This window comes from Balaenoptera ricei, chromosome 11 (genome assembly GCF_028023285.1).
Source record: "Balaenoptera ricei isolate mBalRic1 chromosome 11, mBalRic1.hap2, whole genome shotgun sequence".
NCBI classification, from domain to species: Eukaryota; Metazoa; Chordata; class Mammalia; order Artiodactyla; family Balaenopteridae; genus Balaenoptera; species Balaenoptera ricei.
In genome coordinates, this window is record NC_082649.1 from 99,665,421 (window position 1) to 99,685,369 (window position 19,949).

The 19,949-nt window shown below is 52.7% G+C and overlaps 2 protein-coding genes across 19 annotated transcripts; one reads left to right on the forward strand and one right to left on the reverse strand.

Annotated features, from left to right (window-relative positions):
- The first annotated feature begins 745 nt into the window (after positions 1-745).
- OGG1 (8-oxoguanine DNA glycosylase) lies at positions 746-19,683 on the forward strand. 17 transcript variants are annotated; one of them, XR_009505957.1, is made up of 9 exons: positions 746-882; positions 1,199-1,446; positions 2,013-2,192; positions 3,641-3,822; positions 5,428-5,572; positions 12,910-12,991; positions 17,339-17,511; positions 18,096-18,226; positions 19,165-19,683. XR_009505957.1 is itself a non-coding variant. In XM_059940338.1 (8 exons), the coding sequence occupies exons 1-7, from the start codon at positions 746-748 to the stop codon at positions 17,508-17,510; spliced, it is 1,146 nt and encodes a 381-aa protein (XP_059796321.1). In that variant the 3' UTR covers position 17,511; positions 18,096-18,378. The 17 variants fall into 17 exon arrangements, 14 of the variants coding, with proteins under 14 accessions (XP_059796321.1, XP_059796322.1, XP_059796323.1 ...); XR_009505956.1 differs by having other exon boundaries at positions 19,182-19,682; XR_009505958.1 differs by having other exon boundaries at positions 18,099-18,226; positions 19,182-19,682.
- Positions 6,293-17,396, reverse strand: CAMK1 (calcium/calmodulin dependent protein kinase I). Of its 2 annotated transcripts, none has more exons than XM_059940352.1 (12): positions 16,994-17,385; positions 14,693-14,807; positions 12,468-12,599; positions 11,164-11,238; positions 10,918-11,056; positions 9,964-10,090; positions 9,796-9,871; positions 8,990-9,102; positions 8,341-8,419; positions 8,157-8,244; positions 6,669-6,786; positions 6,293-6,560 (listed from the first exon to the last, which is right to left on the reverse strand). In XM_059940352.1, exons 2-12 carry the CDS (start codon positions 14,773-14,775, stop codon positions 6,478-6,480), a joined length of 1,113 nt encoding a protein of 370 aa, XP_059796335.1. In that variant the 5' UTR covers positions 14,776-14,807; positions 16,994-17,385; the 3' UTR covers positions 6,293-6,477. The 2 variants fall into 2 exon arrangements, 1 of the variants encoding a protein (XP_059796335.1); XR_009505959.1 differs by lacking the exon at positions 6,293-6,560 and adding an exon at positions 7,701-7,980 and having other exon boundaries at positions 6,703-6,786; positions 16,994-17,396.
- Positions 19,684-19,949: the final 266 nt, after the last annotated feature.

A 19,949-nucleotide genomic window follows, 5' to 3' on the forward strand; every position in this document is an offset into this window, starting at 1 on the left:
GGAGGCCGACTGAGGAGGGCGAAGATCAGCCCGGAGAGGCTCGGTGAGAAAGGCTAAGGACGGCGAGGGATAGGACTTGGTTCTGTGGGCGGGCAGACCCTGAGGAATCCCAGGGCTCTGAGAAGATCAGACAGTGAGGACTGGGGCCTGAGGGCGCACAGAGCGCCTGGACCGTGGGGAGCGGGGATGGCACACGCCGGCGTGCCGAGTACAGCCGAGCCCGCAGAGGAAAGCTCAAGGGCGGGCAGCAAGCCCAGCGCGCGCCAACCGCTGCGGCGCCACGGAAAGGCCCGCCCACCCGCCGCCACGCCCGATTCTCATTGGCTACTTCTGGATCCAATTAGCCGGGCTTGCACCGTACTTCCGGTGAGAGAGAGGTCGGACCCCGGAGACAGTCGAACAGCGCGCTTGCGCGCGCTTCCCAAAGTCGCGGCAGCTCTTTGGGACAGTGGGGACAGTGGTACGCTCCCGGAGGCTGTGGAGGGCGGGGGAGGATACGTAAGGAGGAAGGACGGGAGTGTCGGGACAGAGTGGGAGGGATGGAGCCTTGGTGGACCGCAAGGAGTGGGACCTGTGGGGAGTGGAGAAATTAAATATAACTGGGCGGGCCTTAAATAAGCAAATTAAGAGGCCAGGATTTGGTGGGCGAGGCCTAGAGGGGCGTGATCTTTGGGGCGGGGTCTCGGCGGAGCGTAGAGCTGCTTTTAGTGGGCGGGGCCATCATGGGGCGGAGCCTGACGTGGAAATGTTAGCTCGCTCCCTTCTGCAGCATAGCATGAGACATCGCACTCTAGCCTCCGTCCCGGCCCTGTGGGCCTCCATCCCCTGTCCACGCTCTGAGCTGCGCCTGGACCTGGTTCTGGCTTCTGGACAGTCATTCCGGTGAGTGACCCTGGCTCCTGGCTCCTCAGCACGGCAGATCCTGGGGTGCATTGGGGGTGACGGAAGAAACTTCAGAGTACAAAAGAGGAGACTGAGGCACGGGTGGTGACCCTGTTACCTGCTTTATAAAGTGGAGGTAATAAGCCTGCGCAGTGTTGTTGCGAGGATTACATGATATAATTGATGTAAAAGAAAGCGCTTTTACTTTGCAATTTGTAAGTCAGTTTTGTATATGGAGCAGTTATAAGATGGGAGGGCCCCAAAGGGTGCAGGAAGGGAAACTGAGTGCTAGGGCTGCCCTGTGCCTGGGGGTCAGGTGGAGGGAGCAAAGCCCTGCGCACTGGAGTGGCGTGCTGGCCGACCAGGTATGGACACTGACCCAGACTGAGGAGCATCTTTACTGCACTGTGTACCGAGGGGATAAGGGCCGGGTTGGCAGGCCCACACTGGAAGAGCTAAAGGCCGTGCGACAGTACTTCCAGCTGGATGTCAGCCTTGCTCAGCTGTATCACCACTGGAGTTCCGTGGACCCCCACTTTCAAGAGGTGGCTGAGAAATTCCAAGGTGAGTACGGAGCCTGAGGCAGGGGTTGGGGTGCTTGTGATTTGGTTAAGTTACTCAGTTTCACCATCTGTAAAATGGGGATTATATCCACCTCTTAGGATTTTATGAGGATTAAAGAAGCTAAGACATGTAAAGTGCTTAGAATAGTGCCTGACACATAGTAATTATTATTACTCTTATTATTGTCCTGCTGACCACCATAGTGGAGTGATAAGGATATTGAGCCAAATCCTGGCTGTGTGATCTGGGGCTGGTGACATCATTCATTCTGTAAATGTTTACAGAGCATCAGCTGTGCGACTGGGGATACCACAGTGAACAAAACAGAAACAAATCCCCACCCTCATAGTGCTTACATTGTGGCTTCTTCATCTGTGGAATGGGATGATAACCCAGACCTCACGAGGTGCTATGAGGAATGAGAGCTCTGGTGTTGCTTTCTCTAACAATGCTGTCCCTCATTCCCCTGGGATCCCCCGGAGCCTTGGTACCTAGAATCTGAGGGTGAGAAGAGGCCACTCCCAATAACAGGTGATTTCTGGTCCCCCTGCCTTTCTGGTCCCCAGGTGTGCGACTCCTGCAACAGGACCCCGTCGAGTGCCTCTTCTCCTTCATCTGTTCCTCCAACAACAACATTGCCCGCATCACTGGCATGGTGGAGCGGCTCTGCCAGACCTTCGGACCTCGGCTCCTCCAGCTTGATGATGTCGCCTACCATGGCTTCCCCAGCTTGCAGGCCCTGACTGGTGAGTAGGTGGGTCCTTGCCTCCGGGCCTTCCAGCAGCTTTCAGGGTCTGTTCAGTTCTCCCCTGGTGCCCTTCTCCCATCTCAAAGCTTCCTGCCTTTCTAAATACTGCCCTCATCCAGAACCACCCTGCCTGGTCTGATCAGCCCCAGTTACACCTCATCTTCCTTATCTGTCCCTGAAATGTCAGCACCTCACTAGTCTGGGCTTTTTGCCCCATGGGTTCAATGGCTCATCAGAAGACATCTGGATACAGTGTACAGTAGTTTGGGGTTAAGAGCACGCATTCTAGAGACAGCTGCGTGGGTCAGAATCTCAGCTCTGGCACGTGACTTCTACGTATATGATCTTGAGCACATTATTTAGCCTCTGTGTGCCTCAGTTTTTTAATCCATTGAATGGGATAAGAATAGCACCTACCTATCAGAGTTGTCATGAGGGTTAAGTAAAGGAATACACATACTGCAGCTAGCACAGTGTTTGGCTTATGGGACGTAAACAGAAAATTCAATATGTTATCTTTGCAATGATTCCAACAATTCTGCATCCAGAAACATACGTGTTCTTCACGGCAGCCCTGTGAGGCAAGTATTTTACAGAGGCAAGTATATCAGTTGGCAGATGTGAGAACCAAGCTAGAGAAAGTGCTTGATGACTGCATAGGAAGGAGACAGCCCCCTCTGGAGAAAACAGAATGTTTTAGGTGCTTAGAAACCCAATCTTGGGTCTTAGCTCCCAGCTTAGTAGTCATAAGACCTCAAGAAATTCATTCACCTCTCCAAGCTTCTCTTAACTTGTTTGTGGAATGGGAATAACAGTCTCTATCCAGAAGGGTTTGAGGGATGAATAAAGCAATCATGAGGTAGGTAGTGCAATGGGTTAAGAGCACAGGCTTGGTGTCCCAGACCTCAGTGCAAGGTCCCACCTCTACCATGTCCTTTCTTGAGCAAGTTACTTAACCTCTTCTAAGCCTTCATTTTCTCCATCCATAAAGTGGGAAGAACAATAATATTGTCATCAGGGTCCTTGAGAAAAGTAAGCATGATAACGTACCTAAAGCACTTAGCCCATGCATGATACCCAGCACTTGAAAATAGAAGCTGTTGCTGTTATTATGACTTTTATTTTATATCATGAATGTGAACGCCCTTTGGAAAGGTTAAGGAACTTAACTGGGGAGTTCCTCCAGGGCAGCAAGTCCTTCTCAGTCCCTGCTGCAGTGCACAGCACATAGTCAGTGCTCAGAAAACATGTGTGGAGGGGCAGAACCCAGGCCTTAACCCTTTCCTTTGTACATGCAGGTGTCCTGGGGTCTCCCAGAGGGTGGCAAGGTAGGAGAGGGGTGCTTAGGGAAAGCATTCCTGCGGGGTGCAGGGCTCACACACTAGCCTGATGACAGGAAGGATGTGATAATGCCTGACCCCTGCTCCCCTCCCCACCACCCCACAGGGCCACAGGTGGAGGCTCAGCTCAGGAAGCTGGGCCTGGGGTATCGTGCCCGCTACGTGAGTGCCAGTGCCCGAGCCATCCTGGAAGAACGGGGTGGACTTCCCTGGCTGCAGCAGCTGCGCAAGGCCCCCTATGAGGAGGCCCATAAGGCCCTCTGCACCCTGCCTGGGGTAGGCACCAAGGTAAGGCCCCAGGGGGGTAGGAGCTGCCCTCACCACCCATGCAGAGAGTAGCGGAGGAGGAGAGAAGGCAGGCCTGAGAGTTGGGTGCTTGGATGCGGGCTTCTCTTCTGGAGGCAAAGTGGGAAGGAGAAAGGATACCAGCAGATGTTTTATTAGAGAAATGTAGAATGCAGAAAGGGTATAAAAGACATTGCTCTTTGAATGCATTTTCAGAAAAACCATTTGTTCAGGTACATGTATACACTGCTATATGCAGAAATTTCCAGAAGGAATCACAGGGAACTTAATAGTGGTTACCTTTGGGAAGACAAATGAAAAGATGTTTCCACTTTTCATTTTGTTTTTCTCTTAAAATTACATGTACTTATAGAACTTCTTGTTTAATATCAACAGCATTAGCTATCAGAAAGATGATTGGGAATTTGGCATTTATTGTTTTCTTTTTTATATTTCTCTGTACTTTAAAAATGAACTTTTGTTTAAAGAACTCTTTAATGGGCTCTGAACTCCAGCCTAACATTAAATCTTGGTTCTGCGTCTCCCTAGCTGGGTAACTTTGGCCAAGTCATTTCACTTTTCAGAACCTCAGTTTTCTTGTCTGCAAAACAAGACAAGGGGCTTCCCTGGTGGCGCAGTGGTTAAGAATCCGCCTGCCAATGCAGGAGACACGGGTTCGAGCCCTGGTCCGGGAGGATCCCACATGCTGCGGAGCAACTAAGCCCGGGGGCCACAGCTGCTGAGCCTGTGCTCTGGAGCCCGCGCTCTGGAGCCCGCGAGTCACAACTGCTGAGCCCGCGTGCCACAACTACTGAAGCCCGTGCACCTAGAGCCCGTGCTCCACAACAAGAGAAGCCACAGCAATAAGCCTGCGCGCCACAACGAGGAGGGGCCCCCACTCACCACAACTAGAGAAAAGCCCGCGTGCAGCAACGAAGACCCAATGCAGCCAAAAATAAATTAAATAAATAAATAAATAAACTTATAAAAAAAAACAAGAACCTGAGAACCTGACACACATAAGATGTTCACCCAGTAGCACCCTCATCACAGCTGTTTTTTATTTATTTATTTTTATTTTTTTTAAAACAATTTCTTAATACCAGGAGATATTTCTTTTTTAAAATTAATTAATTAATTAATTTATTTATTTATTTATTTTTGGCTGCGTTGGGTCTTTGTTGCTGCATGCAGGCTTTCTCTAGTTGCGGTGAGCAGGGGCTACTCTTCATTGCAATACGCGGGCTTCTCATTGCAGTGGCTTCTCTTGTTGTGGAGCACGGGCTGTAGGCACACGGGCTCAGTAGTTGTGGCTCGCGGGCTCTAGAGCGCAGGCTCAGTAGCTGTGGCGCACGGGCTTAGTTGCTCCGCGGCATGTGGGATCTTCCCAGACCAGGGCTTGAACCCATGTCCCCTGCATTGGCAGGCGGATTCTTAACCACTGCGCCACCAGGGAAGTCCACACAGCTGTTTTTTAAATTATTAATAGAACGTACAATCATAGTAACCTCAGAGTGGAGAAGGAAGGAGCTGGCTTTGGGGCTAGAAGCAGGTTGCTGGCTGGACCCTGCCATTCCTCCTCTGTGGCTCACTCTGTGTCTGTCAAAGGTGGCCGACTGCATCTGCTTGATGGCCCTAGACAAGCCCCAGGCTGTGCCCGTGGACGTCCACGTGTGGCAGATCGCTCAATGTGACTACAGCTGGCACCCCACCACCGCCAAGGGTCCGAGCCCGCAGGCCAACAAGGAACTGGGTAAGGAGAGAGTGGGATGTCGGGGCTGGCAGTGGGCTGAGGTGGTGGAAACTTCCCACACCTCCCCCTAAACCCCACCCTTGTGGATAGGGAGCAGGAGGGGCCAATTTATGTCACCTCACCACTTCTGGTTTAGGAAGCTTTTTCCGGAGCCTGTGGGGACCTTATGCTGGCTGGGCCCAAGCAGTGAGTGTACTTAGGCTTCCCCTCCTCCTCCAGTCCTGACCCCATGGGACTTCGCCCCAAGCCTTGACCCACTTTCTTCTACCCCACCACTGCCCCAGGTGACCCTAAAGGACTCCACCCACCCCAGCCCTGACTCCAGTGGACTCTCCTTGCCCCAGCCCTGCCCCCCATGAACCCTTCTGGCTCCCCACACTGCCCCCCTAGTCTTGACCCCAGTGTACCCTCTCTCCACTCAGACTCCTCCCCCCCCCCCCCGCCAGGTGCTGTTCAGTGCTGACCTGCGCCAACCCCACCGAGCTCAGGAGCCACCAGCAAAGCGCAGGAAGAGATGCCCAGGGCCGGAAGGCTAGGTGGGGGCACTGGACGAAGGGATTCCCCAAACACCCCTCCCCACCATTCCCCCTTCTCACCCCCATCCAGTCTCATGTTGGAAAGGGGGCTCCCTGCAGCTACCTCAGAGGCCAGGCACCCTCAAATCAAGCAGTTTGTGCGACAGTGTGGGATGGGGGTTGTCTGGGGAGACAGAGCTACCTGTGGTTTTAACCTCTTCCCTTTATTATAAGAAGGAACAATAAAATAGAAACATTTGTATGGAAAATGCAGTGGAGGGGCTGTAGGGAAAGGGGTGCGGAGCGCGGGTGGAGCAGGGTAGCTCCCCAGTTCAGGGAGGGGGCGGAGCAGGCTGCCGCCAACCCCTCCTACACAGGGGATCCAGGCCCCTAGAGCTGGGGGGCCAGCGTGGGAGACAGTTCCGGGCCCGGCTCCACGCAGCAGTCTCGACAGCAGCAGCTGGCCACCGGCCCTACACGGGGAGAGAGAGCAGAGTTGGCCACAGGAGGAGACCCTCTGCTCTAGCCTGGGTGCCTCTCTGTGGACCACCCATGCCCTCCCACAGAGCCCAGGGCCTCACCCCCAGCTGCTGGTGCCAGCAGCTCCCCGTGGCTCGCCGTCTGTCCCTGCCCCTCCTGGCTGGTGCCCAGCTGCAGCTTCCTCATGTGCCGCACCACGGCCGTGGCATTGAAGGCTTGCTGTGGAGAGAGGCGGAAGAAGGGACTTTGGAGAGAGTGGGACATCATGGGGCAGGGTCTGGCGGTGGAATTCTCGCAGCAGTTCTGTTAGTTTTATTCAGGCGATATTGGTTGATCGCCTAAAACTCCCTGAAACCTCTACAAGGCTTTATTAAATTATATTCAGTCATATCATATAGTAATACACACATACATGCACATGTATAAAATGTATATAAATATATAGATAGACGTGCGTAACTTTTTATATATAATCTATATTCACATAATAGTAAACACTTAATATAGCATTATGTGTCAGGCACTGTTCTAAGCAATTTACATAGTAGTTCATTTAATCTTCACGAATGTCTTTGAGGTGGGCACTATTACTGTCACCATTGTCAAAGGAGGAAACTGAGGCACAGAGAGGTTAACTCACTTGCCCAGGTGTGTGTGTATCGTTCTCTCTTCAACCTATCCACTGAGATGTCCCTCAAATTTACCACGTCCCAAACCAAAATCATCCCCTAAAACAAGTTTCTGCCCCTGGGATCTCCATGTTAGTGACAGTACTGCCATCCACCTCGTCCCCAACCAAAATCTTGGGCCAGCCCTGGACATCTCTTCTCTCCCCCATTATCCATTCTACGATCACTTCTTGTCAGTTCTGCCTCCCAAACGACTCCTGGACCAACCAGTGTTCTCTGTTCGCGTTGCCATTGCTCTGGTCCAAGCCCTCACCGTCTCCTGACTGTGTCTCTGCCACAGCCCCCTAAAGGGTCTCCCAGCCTGCACTGTGCCTTTCTGCATCTTGAGAGCCCTTTCTAACGGGCAAGTTCCAGCTGAAAATCCTTCTGGGGCTCCTCAGCATCCTCAGGATCAAGTCATTGCTCCACTGTGGCACTCAAGCCCCCGAGCAGCCTGGCCCCTACCTGTGTCTGCAGCCTGGGCTCCTGCCCCACAGCTCCTCCGGTCCAGCCAGGCTTAGCGCTTGCACTGCCCTGAATGGCCGCACTCTCACGTCTCCTGGCCCTTTGCACCCTGGTTCCCTCTGCCTCAGATATTATTCTGCTGTGACCAGCTAACTCCTACTCGGCTATCACGTCTGACAGGTTTATGCCCCTTCCAGGACCTCGTAGCTTGGGTTCGATGTCTCCTTAAGAAGTATACACTGTTCTTTCTCCCTCTAGACGTGGAGGTCAGGGACCATCACTGGAATAGAGTAGGTGTCACAGAGCATTGAATGAATGAATGAGGTTCTTCAGTAAGCACCCCTGAGCATTTACACTGTGCCCCACGAGGTGCGAGCTGCTGTGTGAGCTGAGGGCTGGATGGGGGTGGGGAGGAGTCCTGGGGAGGCTGGGACCCAGGACTAAACGTGGGCTCACCTTCCACTTGCTCTTGGCAAAGTTCTTCTTGATCTGCTCGCTCACCGACTGGTGAATATTCTTATCTAGAGCCGTATCTCCTGCAATCCTAGAGCGGATGTGTGTGGAGGGTTGTCAGTGAAGGTTAGAGGCAGGCCTGGGGCCCCAGATCCCACCCCAGCCCGCGGCTTGTGGGCGCTCTCACCAGGGGTGCTGCAAGGCCTGTTCACAGGTGAACCTCTGCTCTGGATCCTTCTCCATCAAGTGCCGGATGAAGTCTTTGGCTGAATCCCCAAGACAAGAGCAAAGACAGCATGGTGGTGCCTGAGAACACCCCCAAGATAGAACCCACCCCTCAGGTCTGGCCAGCATCGAAGCCAGATCTGTCCATTCACCGCCCCACCCCACCTGCACCCTTTTCTCTAAGCCCCCAGACCCACCCCAACCCTCCAGCTTTCTCCCTTAAGAATAACTTGTTCCTAGAGAAGATTGTGCTCAGTGTATTCACACTGATGTGTGCATGATTGATAATGGCTTCACAGCTTTGCCTCCTAACTGGAGGCACAGGAGGACAGATAAAAACATGAATGGTGGTGTCTTAGGCATTAGGAAGTCAGTGGGGGGAGGTATTTTCTAAAATACTATGTTTGAAGACCAAATGAATGAAAGCCTACAGTTTCTCAGGCCAGGAGCCCGGCAAAGAGAAGCACCCAGGGTGGGTGTCTGGTCTCGAGGACAGCTCTTAGTCTGGGGCTGGGGAATCAGGTGGAAGGAAGGCAGTGAGGAGACCCCCAAAGCAGATAAGGAAGGCACCGGAGGTAGGACCCAAGGGAAGAAAGCAAAGCCCCAAATACCGGAGTCAGAGATGTCGTCCCAATAAGGAGAGTCAAACTCGTACTCGGCCTTCAAAATCTGTTCGAAGAGTTTGGCATCATTTTCGTCATAGAAGGGGGGATAACCACAGAGCCTGGGCGAGGAGAAACTCACTCTCACCTCCACTTGCAGTGTGCCCACTGGCTCCGGGATGGAGCTTTGGGGCAGTCTCAAGGATCAGGCAGGACCCACAGGAAGGAGTTCCCCCTTTTACAAAGGGGGGAAATGTACCCCTCTCTGCCTTGCTCACTCCTGTCCAGCTACCCTGGCTTTCTGTTCCTTAACGTGCCGCCATCTGTCCTTCCTCAGGGCCTTTGCACTTGCTGTGCCTTCTGCCTAAACCATTCTCCCCCCACACCTCGAATGTCTGGCTCCCTCACTTCAGCCAGGATGCCACTCATGCCACCTCCTCAGAGAGACTCCCTGACCTCCTATCTAACATAGCATCCATCCCCATCTCCCTCCCCTGCTTGATTTTTCTTGTTGATATTTCTTACCACCTGCCATTATTTTATAGATTTATTTACTTATTTATTTTCTGTCTCCCTTACGAGCATGTCTGCTCTCCGAGGGCAGGCACCTTGTCTGTCTTGTTCTCTGCTAAAGCCCCAGTGCTTGGCACAGTGCCAGAAACATAGTATTTGTTGAGTGAAGTAATATTAGTCATTAATTGGTAGATATAAATATGGACGGCAGGAAGGAAGAAATGGCAGAGAGGAGGAAGAGAGTAAAGTAGGGGAGAGGAGAACTCTGAAGCCACATCCCCAACGGCCAAGCCCCCACTCACAGGATATAAGCGATGACCCCAATGGACCAGCAATCCACTGCCTTGCTGTAGGGCTTCTGGGCCAGCACTTCAGGGGCTGTGGAGGGAAGGGGACATGGTGGTGACAAATCTGCCCGGCAGCTTTGGGTTCCTCCCCCGCCCACAGTCCCAGCCCACGGCCCAACGCACCCACGTATCCTGGGGTCCCGCAGGCTGTGGAGAGCATGCTGCCGGGGTCTTCCATCTTGGAGAGGCCAAAGTCGGAGATCATGATCTTGGAGTCTTCATCCAGGCTGTAGTACAGCAGATTCTCTGGCTTGGAAGACGGGAGGGTGGGGAAGAGGAGTGGGAGATGGCCAGAGGCCAGCAGGACCTTCTGCCTCCCCAAGCACCCCAGCGAGCCCCCGAAAAGCCACTGTGGCGTCACAACTGCCATCTTGGTTGGAGGCACAAGAAAATTAAGTTCGAAGTTCCAGAAGGCCAAGGGCCTCAGGGATATGGAAGGGAATTTCCTATAAACCTCAGGTGTGTACTGTGACGCCCTGAATAATTTTTGAGGAGCTCCTGTGCACCAGATCCTGTGCTGTGCTTGATTTCAATTTATCCTTACCACATCCCTGCTAGGCCACTCTGAATAATCCCACTTTACAGGGGGAGAAACTGATGCCTTGAGAGGCAAAGTGACTTGCCTGAGAATGTACAGTTAGGGAGGGGAGTGGCAGGGACAGAATTCAGACCCAGATCTGTTTCACCCTAGCGCTCTTCTCCTAGAGCAGAATGAGATGTACTACAAAACGTGAACCCCGTCATTGTCTCTGAGGAGCAGGCTTTCAGGGGCTTCTGGCTTTCTTCTTTGTGTTTTGCTGCCCCATTCAAGTTTTCTACAAAGAGCAAGTGGGACTTTTATTATCAGAAAAAGACATAAGATGCGACTGGGATAAAATAACAGCACAGTTCACCTTTGTGTCCATTTGTGTGTCGGAAATGGAATGGGGAGGAAGCAGTTTAGGGGTTACCAGGTCAGTTCTGCAGATGGGAAGGCAAGGCTCAGCAAGGGGGTGAGAAGTACCCAAGGTCTCAGTGAGGAGTTTGCAGAGGCCCCACCTCTGGGTGCCCCAGCTCCCCACACACCCTCACACCCACCTTGAGGTCTCGGTGTACGATGCCCAGGTCGTGCAGGTACTTGACGGCATCCAGCACCTGGAAGATGAGGCGGCTGGCGTCCCGCTCTGTGTAGAAGCCTTTTTCCACAATTCGGTCAAACAGCTCCCCACCTGACACCCTGTAGCCAGGGACAGGGCAGTCTGGACAAGAGAACGGGAGGCAGAGAGGCCAGGGAGGGGGCAGCAGGGAGAGGTGTGAGGAAGGGGCAGAGGCAGGGCCACTCACAGCTGCATGATGAGATAGAGGTGTCCCCCACTTTCATAGATGTCATCCAGGGCTACAATGTTGGGGTGCTTGATCCTGAAAGGAGAAATGAGGTGGTTCAGACCTGAGGACAGTTCAGCCACCTCCCCACCCTCATCGTGAAGAACCACCGCCTGCAAACCTGGGCAGGACGTGCCAAAGATCTGGGTCTCAAAGGGAAAAGCTGATTTACCATGATGTATCATAGTGTCATGGAAGGCAGGAGAGCCACGGGGGTTAACACTGGGCTCCAGCGTCAGACAGACCTGGGTCCTCATCCGCCTCTGCCATGTGCTGTTTGGGGGCAGGTCTTCTCACCTCACAGTGCTGATCAGTGTATGATTTTAACACTTGTCTGGGTTTATACAGTTGTCAGCCTCCCCCACCAGAACGTCATCTCCACGAGGCCAGCAGCTTTATCTTGCTCACCACTGTTGCTCTGCACCTGGTGCAGAGTGGGTGCTCACTCATATTCACTGAATTGAGGGTAACCTCTCCGGGCCTCAGTTTCTTCATCTATAATATGAAGCCGGTGATAGTACTTCCCTCCAAGTGTTGGAGTGAGGATCATGTGAGGAAATGCAGGGAAGAATCGGCACAGTGCCTAGCACACAGTAAACGCTCCAGAAATGAACCAATGATGGTAATTGAGTTTGATGGAAGATTTGGCTCTGCCACACACTTGCTGTGTGACCTTGGGCAAGTCCTTTGTCCTCTCCGGGCCTCAGTCTTCCTGACCCAATAGTGGAAATGATTATTTCGTCCCTGCCCATGGTGGTTGGAAAGCTCAGGTGGGGGAGGCTGGAAGTGAAGATTCTATATGAGCTTTTCAGTGAGAACAGCAGGTTTCCCATCAGCATGAACAGTTCAGAGACCATTTGGTTGTTGAGTCAGGGCATCCGCAGATGGGCATTTTTCAACTTGCTGGGTGGTTTAATATGTGGCAGGAACTTGCAGTAGGTCTAGAGATAACGTCAGTTGAGATACATGGGTTCAAGACATGTTCAAGGATTGACCTTTAGATCTGATTGGACATTAAACCACTGTAAAGAAGCAGTGGCATCTCGGTCACATCTGTCATGTTAGCTGTTGTGCCAGGCACTTGAAATAAAGGACCTCTAATGCTCCCCAAATCCCTACCAAGTGGAGATTATTACCCCATGTTACAAATGAGCAATTTGAGGCTCAGAGAGGTTAGATGATTTGCCCAAAGCAGAGATAGGAAGTGAATGGGAGGGGTCAAGACAGGGTCAGCCCAGGGCAGGGACAGGATGTGGCTCACGTACTTGTGCAGGACAGCAATCTCATTCTGCATGCTGCCCTCCTTGCCCTCCAGAGCCTTCTTGGCGATACATTTGATGGCCACCAGCTTCTGAGTCCTCTTATCTTCTGCCAGGATTACCTCTGAGAAGGCCCCTCTGCAGAGAGAGGGGATTCACGAGGTGGGGAACTCAGCTTCCCTCCAGCCTCTCCTCCATCCCCCTATGGGTTACGTGACCATCCCCAGACCAAGGAGATGCGATGAGCCTCCCTCCATCACTCATTCACCTCCCTGGTGCCAGAGGTGACCCAGCCTGGCCAATCAGAGTAGTCTATCCCCTGGCCACAGTAATTGGGTCCTGTGATATAAGCCAGGTTACTGGCACTTTGAGAATGAGGTGCTCTTTCCTGCTAAGCTGGTAAGATGTAAGCTTGGAGCTAATGGTGGTCATCTTTGCCACCACTTAGGGAGAGCCTGCTTGAGAATGAAGCCAATACAAAGGAAATCAGAGCTGAGAAACCGTCAAAGACAATTTCCTGATAACATCATGTGAGCCCCTGCATCCCATGCCTGAAGTTTACTCCCTAGGCTTTTTTATTATGTGCATGACTGATTCACTCCTTTTTCTGAAAGCCAATTTGAGTCATGGCTTATTTAACACCCTTTAGAACCATGAAGAACCATCAGCATCACCTGGGAACTTTTCAGAACTGTGGAATCTCAGGCCCCACCCTAGACCTACTAAATCAGAATCTGCATTTTTAATTTTTTATTTATTATTTTATTTTTGGCTGTGTTGGATCTTTGTTGCTGCGCACGGGCTTTCTCTAGTTGCGGCGAGCGGGGGCTACTCTTTGTTGCAGTGCACAGGCTTCTCATTGTGGTGGCTTCTCTTGTTGAGCACGGGCTCTAGGCACGCGGGCTTCAGTAGTTGTGGCTCACGGGCTCTAGAGCGCAGGCTCAGTAGTTGTGGTGCACAGGCTTAGTTGCTCCGCAGCATGTGGGATCTTCCCGGACCAGGGCTCGAACCCGTGTCCCCTGCATTGGCAGGCGGACTCTTAACTACGGCGCCACCAGGGAAGCCCTAGAATCTGCATTTTAACAAGACTGTCAGCTGATGTGTATGCTCACTGAAGTTTGAGAAGCAATGCTTTCTAACAGGCTCTTAGAAAGGAACACATTCATTTTCACTAAAGTTCACTGATTAAGGAGGGTTTACTAGAGTGTTCTTTCTAGGACGATTTGCTTTCCCTGGGATAATAAGAAGTCATAAGTCAAAGAAAAGCATCTCTCGTGAAAGCTCAATCATCAGAATAACTAGTGACTGTGATAGCCTCATTGCTGCTTTCCAGTCTTGTCCCTCTCCAATTTACCTTCTATGCTCTGGCCAGAGTGACCATCCTGAATTGCAAATCTGCCACAAAGTCTTAAATGTCTTCCTATGGCTCATGGGATCAAGTCCAGCCTCCATAGTTTGGCTTTCAGGCCTTACATGACCTGTTCCTCTCTCTTCTCAGCCTCTTCTTCCACTCTTCCCCCAGCCTCTGATTAGAAGCTCCACTAGACTCTGTCTCCTTCCACACATAACATACCTCTGAACCTTTGCTGATGCTATTCCTTCTGCCTGGAATGCCTTCTCCCTCTCTGACAAGTACACTCCTACTCATCCTTTAGTCCCCAGCTCTAATACTCCCTTCTCCAGAAAGTTCTTCTCCACACAGAAGCCACTGCTCTCTCTGGGCTCAACAAAGTCCTCATTCCCGGATTTAGCTAGAGCACAGCACACACCCTGTTGTCATTTTCCGTAGGTCTGTCTCCCTCACATGTTTGGGATCGACTTGGGAGATCAGATTTGAGTTATTTCTGGATTCCCACCACTGAGAACAGAGCCACGCCCAGCTTCAGTTCCAAAACCTTGGCCAGAACCCCCAGTTCTTGGCAGCAAGTTTGAAAAACTGGCTCCTTCATTCCTCCTACTTTCTTCTCGTCACAGGAACCCAGAGCTGTGGCAAGAGCAGCCTCTGTTCCACCCACTGTCAGCCAGAAGTGAGAAGCCCAGGCCAGTCGGGCCATACAAGGCCACCATGGGGCCTGGGCAGTAGGAAACAGGAAGCAGTGATCAACTGGCTAGAGGAAGCACCACCCTGGACGCAGCCTCCCCAGCCAGTCAGGCTCAGGAGTGAGGACCTTCCCAACCCCACCCCCCAGCTCAGGGACAGCTCCCCCCTTCTCCCCTGCCCTGAGACTCACGTTCCCAGAACATCACGGAAGTCGTAAATGTCCCCAATGTCCTCCGCCTGCTTCCAGCTGGGGCCTTCCACTGCCCCCGGCATGGCCCACTGCCCCCTGGCCACAGCCAGGTCTCCTGGGAAAGGGAATGGAAGGAAAAGACTCAGCCGGGCCCAGCCTTCTTCGTGGGAACTTACTGGGGGCCCCATTCAGCCTGTGTTTATTCATTCCTTGATTCATTCATTTGACAAAATCATTCAACTTTCACTCATTCACAGGTCATTTGGTCATTCAGCAACATCCATGCATCATATCCTTATGCCTAGAGGAAAATCCTTCAGGGTGGCAGCAAAATTCTTTATTCAACAAAGTCACTCATTCATTCGTTTATTCAGCTCACCTCTCAGTTTCTCCCTCTCTAAATCCAAACACTCAGGGGGACACTGACCTCTGGGAGGACAGCAGAGAAGACCCCAGAGCAGCTTGTAGAAATGCACAGACCCGGAGGATCCCCCGTCCCCAGAACCAGCGATGTCCCAGCCCCACCCTGGGAATTGCTGGGGTGTCTCCTCTCCCTCCTCCTTCTCCCTGCCAGGCCTCTCGGAAATCAGGTTTCCGTCAGCCTGGGCTTCCAGCAATATCTCAGCCATGTTTTTAAATAGCTCCTTCTGCACTGTTACCACAGCAACAGCAGCCACAGCTGGAGCTCCCCGGACCTCCTATTACCCCCCTCTCACTCCTGACTCCCCGTCTGGGTCCCAGCAGCCTGAGAAATGGTCCCACCCAACCTGTCCCCTCCCGGCTTGATCTCACCCTGATCCAGCCTGTACTTTTCTCTGTTGAGACCTCTGTCTCAACCAGCAGTAGAGGGTGAGCATTCTCTCTCCATTTATCAGATGGAGAATGGGGAGACTGAGGTTGGCGATGGATAGGGTCTGGACCCAGAGTTGCCCAATGACCCTAGCTGGGGGCCCAGCTAAGCTTGCTGAAGGTAAAGGCCTTGGAGGGTGCTGCAGCCAGACTAGGACCCATCCAGAGAACACAGCCTCTCAATCCCATCCCAGGCCCACAGAAAGTGAGGCCAAAAGAGAGTCCACTGTGTGACCTCAGTCACTGTGTGACCTCAGGGAGAGCACTTTTCTTCTGTTTCTTCTGTGGGAAAATGAGGGGAAGGTGCCCTGACTAGAGCCCCTGGTGTGCGATCCCACTCTTTGGGTGGGACTTTGTTCCCAGGGGGGTCTGGCCACCTATCCCAGGGGCAGAAACTTCTAGGAAAGGAGACTTGATGGTAAGCTCTAGAGGCAGAATTTTTAAACCCACCTGGAGGCCTGGCAAATACAAACCTCACAGTTCCACACATATCCCTACACCCAGATACACCACACCAAGACCCACCCACACCCCTGAACCCAAACACCTGCCCCCAGATCCAGCACACTCCATCTCCAGATGATACTCTGACATCTGATCATACATGTACCCCCAGACATCAGCACACATGTCCAAAGACACACTTCCTCAGACATCCTCACACCCAGATATCCCTCCCACGGATCCCTCTCACACCCCAAAACACACATCCACACACACCTGGATGAGATGACATGCAGACAGGACAGACACACCCCTCACCTGTACAACCAGACATCCCAGATTCATTCACATCCTTCACCCTCCAGCTCCTATACACCCTAGAAGCTCTTAAACTCCAAATCCTCATACATCTAACTCCAAACATCCTCAGTACACAACTGTATACCCCCCAACTCTGACTTACTACCCTTTGAGCCAGATTCCAGCACACACAACACCTAGGTACACATGTGCAGCCCAAACACTGATTCCCAGACATCCCCACCCATACGGATACCCTTACACACCAACATGCTGCAACTTCATATCAGATCCACTTGCGTGTGCTATGACATTCGCATACCCCAACACGGCCCCCACACGTCTTTACCTCCTAATGCCCAGTCCTTCCACGTTCAGGCCCAGCTGAAGGCAGACACACACACGCACACATACACACACACACCACACCACACCACACACCACACACACACCACACCACATCACACACACACACACACACCCACCCACCCTCTCCTCCTTCCTCTTTTACCCACTCAGTTTCCCACCGGCCGCCTGGCACCTGCTGGGCCTGGGGCATAGGTGGGGGGGAAAGGCCCAGCCCTGACCCTGTAGAGTCCAGCACGCCCAGGCACCCCCTCCCATCTTTCGGGGATGGTATCCAGCGGCTGAAGGGTCCCGCCTCCCGCCAGCGCCCAGGGTCGCGGGCGGGGCGGTTCCCGGCTGTACCTGCGGCTGCCCAGCCGCGGGGCTGGCTGGGAGGCCCGAGTTGGCAGGTGCCGAGCTCCGTCCGCCGTCCGCCGCTGCTGCGCGCTTGGGCCGCCCGCCCGCTCTTGCGGTGGGGCTCGGTTCGGGCTCAGCTGCCTCCCTCCGCCCCCCCGCCCGCGGCTCTGATGTCAGAGGAGGAGGAGCCTGCGGCGGAGGGACTAGGGACTGGGAGGTGAGGCTCAGCTCCCGGGCTAGGGAAGGGGCGCCGGGGGCGCCGGGGGCGCCGGGGGCGGGGGTGGGCGGGGAAACCCCTTAGTTCAGGTTGGAGCCTCCCTTGGAGTCTTTCTATCCTTCGTCTCCTGGCAGGGTCCCCGTTTCACAGAAGGAACAACTGAGGCACAGAGATGAAGGGTTCAGAATCAGCAATTGGTCAGAAGCAGAGTCGAATTCGAACCCAAGTCTGTCTGATGCCGGAAGCTGGTCATTTTCACCCTGTCTCTTGGAGTTTCTTTCAGACCAGTTCCGTGAGCTCCCTTAAGGTTGGACTCTGTCCCTCCTCCCCTCCCCCTCCCCCCACCTCCGTCCCTGGGAAGGGCTTAGGAGACTGATGGGGGTGGAGGGACGGGGCCGTAGGGAAAGGACAAAGCAAGAGTAGGAGGCAGTGAAGAGAACTGAGGCAACCGCAGGGTGGGGGCCGCATTTGACAGGCGGGAAAACTAAAGCCCGAAGTCCCCCTCTGAGGCAGAGCTGATGCTCTACTTCCCTACACCTGCCGGGCAGAACAGGTGTGGTGCCCAGAGAGCCTGGGATGGGGAGGGACGGTGGCGGAGGGAGAGTTAAATCAGGATCCTAGAGGAAGTCGGCCAAAGAGGGCCACGTGACTGGGCAGGCGCCAGTGGCCGATGGCTCGGGGCCAGGTTGGGGGGGGAAAGCCCGAAAGTGCTCCGGGGAGGTAGGCAGGGGGCCAAGGAACCTGACTGACGTCCTCTTGCGCAAGGCCTTCTTTGGGAAGGTGGCCCGGGGGGGCGGGGCAGCAACTCCCAGGAGGTAGGGGTGGGACTGAAGTTTGAACCCAGATCTGTCTGACTCCAAATCTTTCAATGCGCTATCACTGTTTAATTAGCAGGGAGAGAAGAGGTGTGATGAATTCGACTGAAGCCAGCCAGAGGAAGCTCGTTGCCGAGGTCCCCAACTCCACCTCCATCATCACCCAGTGCTGCCCCCAACTCTTGAATTCCTGCATTTTCCAGGAAGGTGGGGAAGGGACAATGCTTACCCCCAACTCAATTTCAACTGGCTTTTCCCTTTCTTATCCTGAGGACTGTGTCTGAGGGTGGTCAGTTATTATGCCCATTTTACAGTGAGAAAGGAAGATGGCTGAGGTTCCTAGAAAGGCTTTTTTTTTTTTTTTAATAAATTTATTTTATTTAATTTATTTATTTTTGGCTGAGGTGGGTCTTCGTTGCTGTGCACGGGCTTTCTATAGTTACGGCAAGAGTAGGCACGCGGGCTTCAGTAGTTGTGGCACGTGGGCTCAGCAGTTGTGGCTCGTGGGCTCAGCAGTTGTGGCTCGTGGGCTCCAGAGCGCAGGCTCAGTAGTTGTGGCGTACGGGCTTAGTTGCTCCGTGGCATGTGGGATCTTCCCGGCCCAGGGCTTGAACCCATGTCCCCTGCATTGGCAGGCGGATTCTTAACCACTGCACCACCAGGGAAGTCCCCCTAGAAAGGCTTTTGAGACTAACTTAACTGAGTCACACTCTGCCTTTCTGAGTCTCAGTTTCTTCATTGGGAATATGGGAATATCGATGACTGACTCCTGAGAATTCTATGAGACTGATGTATGTGAAATGCCTTGAATACCACTGGGATTAAAAATGTGACAGCTAAAATGTACTTTTAGTGTAAACTGAGGCTCAGAGAAGGGACCTGGTTTGCCTGGGGGATAGGGGGCTAAGGGGCAATTTCCCTCCCCTAAATCTCCTTGCCATTGGTTAGATTCTTTCACTTGTCAGGTAATAGAATCCCAATCTAAGCCACCTTCACCAAAGAGGAGCCTATGGCTCACAATAGCTGAGGCAAGATTGAAAGAGGAACACCATGGATCAGGGTGTGAGACTGGAACTGGAGACACAGTACTTGGAGGATTTGCTTTCTCTCATCTCTCCTTGTCTCGATTTTTCTTTACACTTCAGCTTCCTTTCCTCTACAGAGTGATCGCCTCTACCTGGCAGGAAGCATGGTGTGAGGCAGCCCCAACTTTCCAACTGAACCCAGCAAAAGAGGAGCTACACCCAGTTTCATGTATCAGTCTCAGGGAAGGACTCCGATGGGCTCTGCTGGAGTGACATGCCTATGCCTTTACCCCCAGAACTGTTGCCAGAGGAATAAGGTGCTATACAGGGTAAGTGTCTTGTCATGGGGCAGCCACACCAAAGTCACAGGGAATGAAGATGGCTACCTTGCCCAAAGGAAATAGTAGTGCTGGGCAGGCACAACTAACAAATCCATCCCAGCCCTGCTCCCATCAGTCAGAAAAAAAACAGTGTTAATATGTTTTGGTACATATTCTTCCAGACTTTTTTTGATGTGTATACATATACACACTTCCTCCTACAGCCCCCACTTCCAGTGAGCATATTTCAAGGTACTGAAAAAGGCAAGGAAAGTCAAATATATGGAAAAAAAAAAGTAAAGGAAATAATCCTCTTCTCTCTTTTGTTATTAAAAAATGACAAAACAACTCAGACATCTCCATCAATTCTTTTATTATTCTTTCTTTCTTTCTTTATTTGGCTGCCCCAGGTCTTAGTTGAGGCATGTGGGATCTTTAGTTGCAGCGTGCAGGATCTTTAGGTGCAGCATGCGAACTCTTAGTTACAGCATGTGGGATCTAGTTCCCTGACAGGGATCAAACCTGGGCCCCCTGCATTGGGAGCTCGAAGTCTTAGCCACTGGACCACCAGGGAAGTCCCTCCAT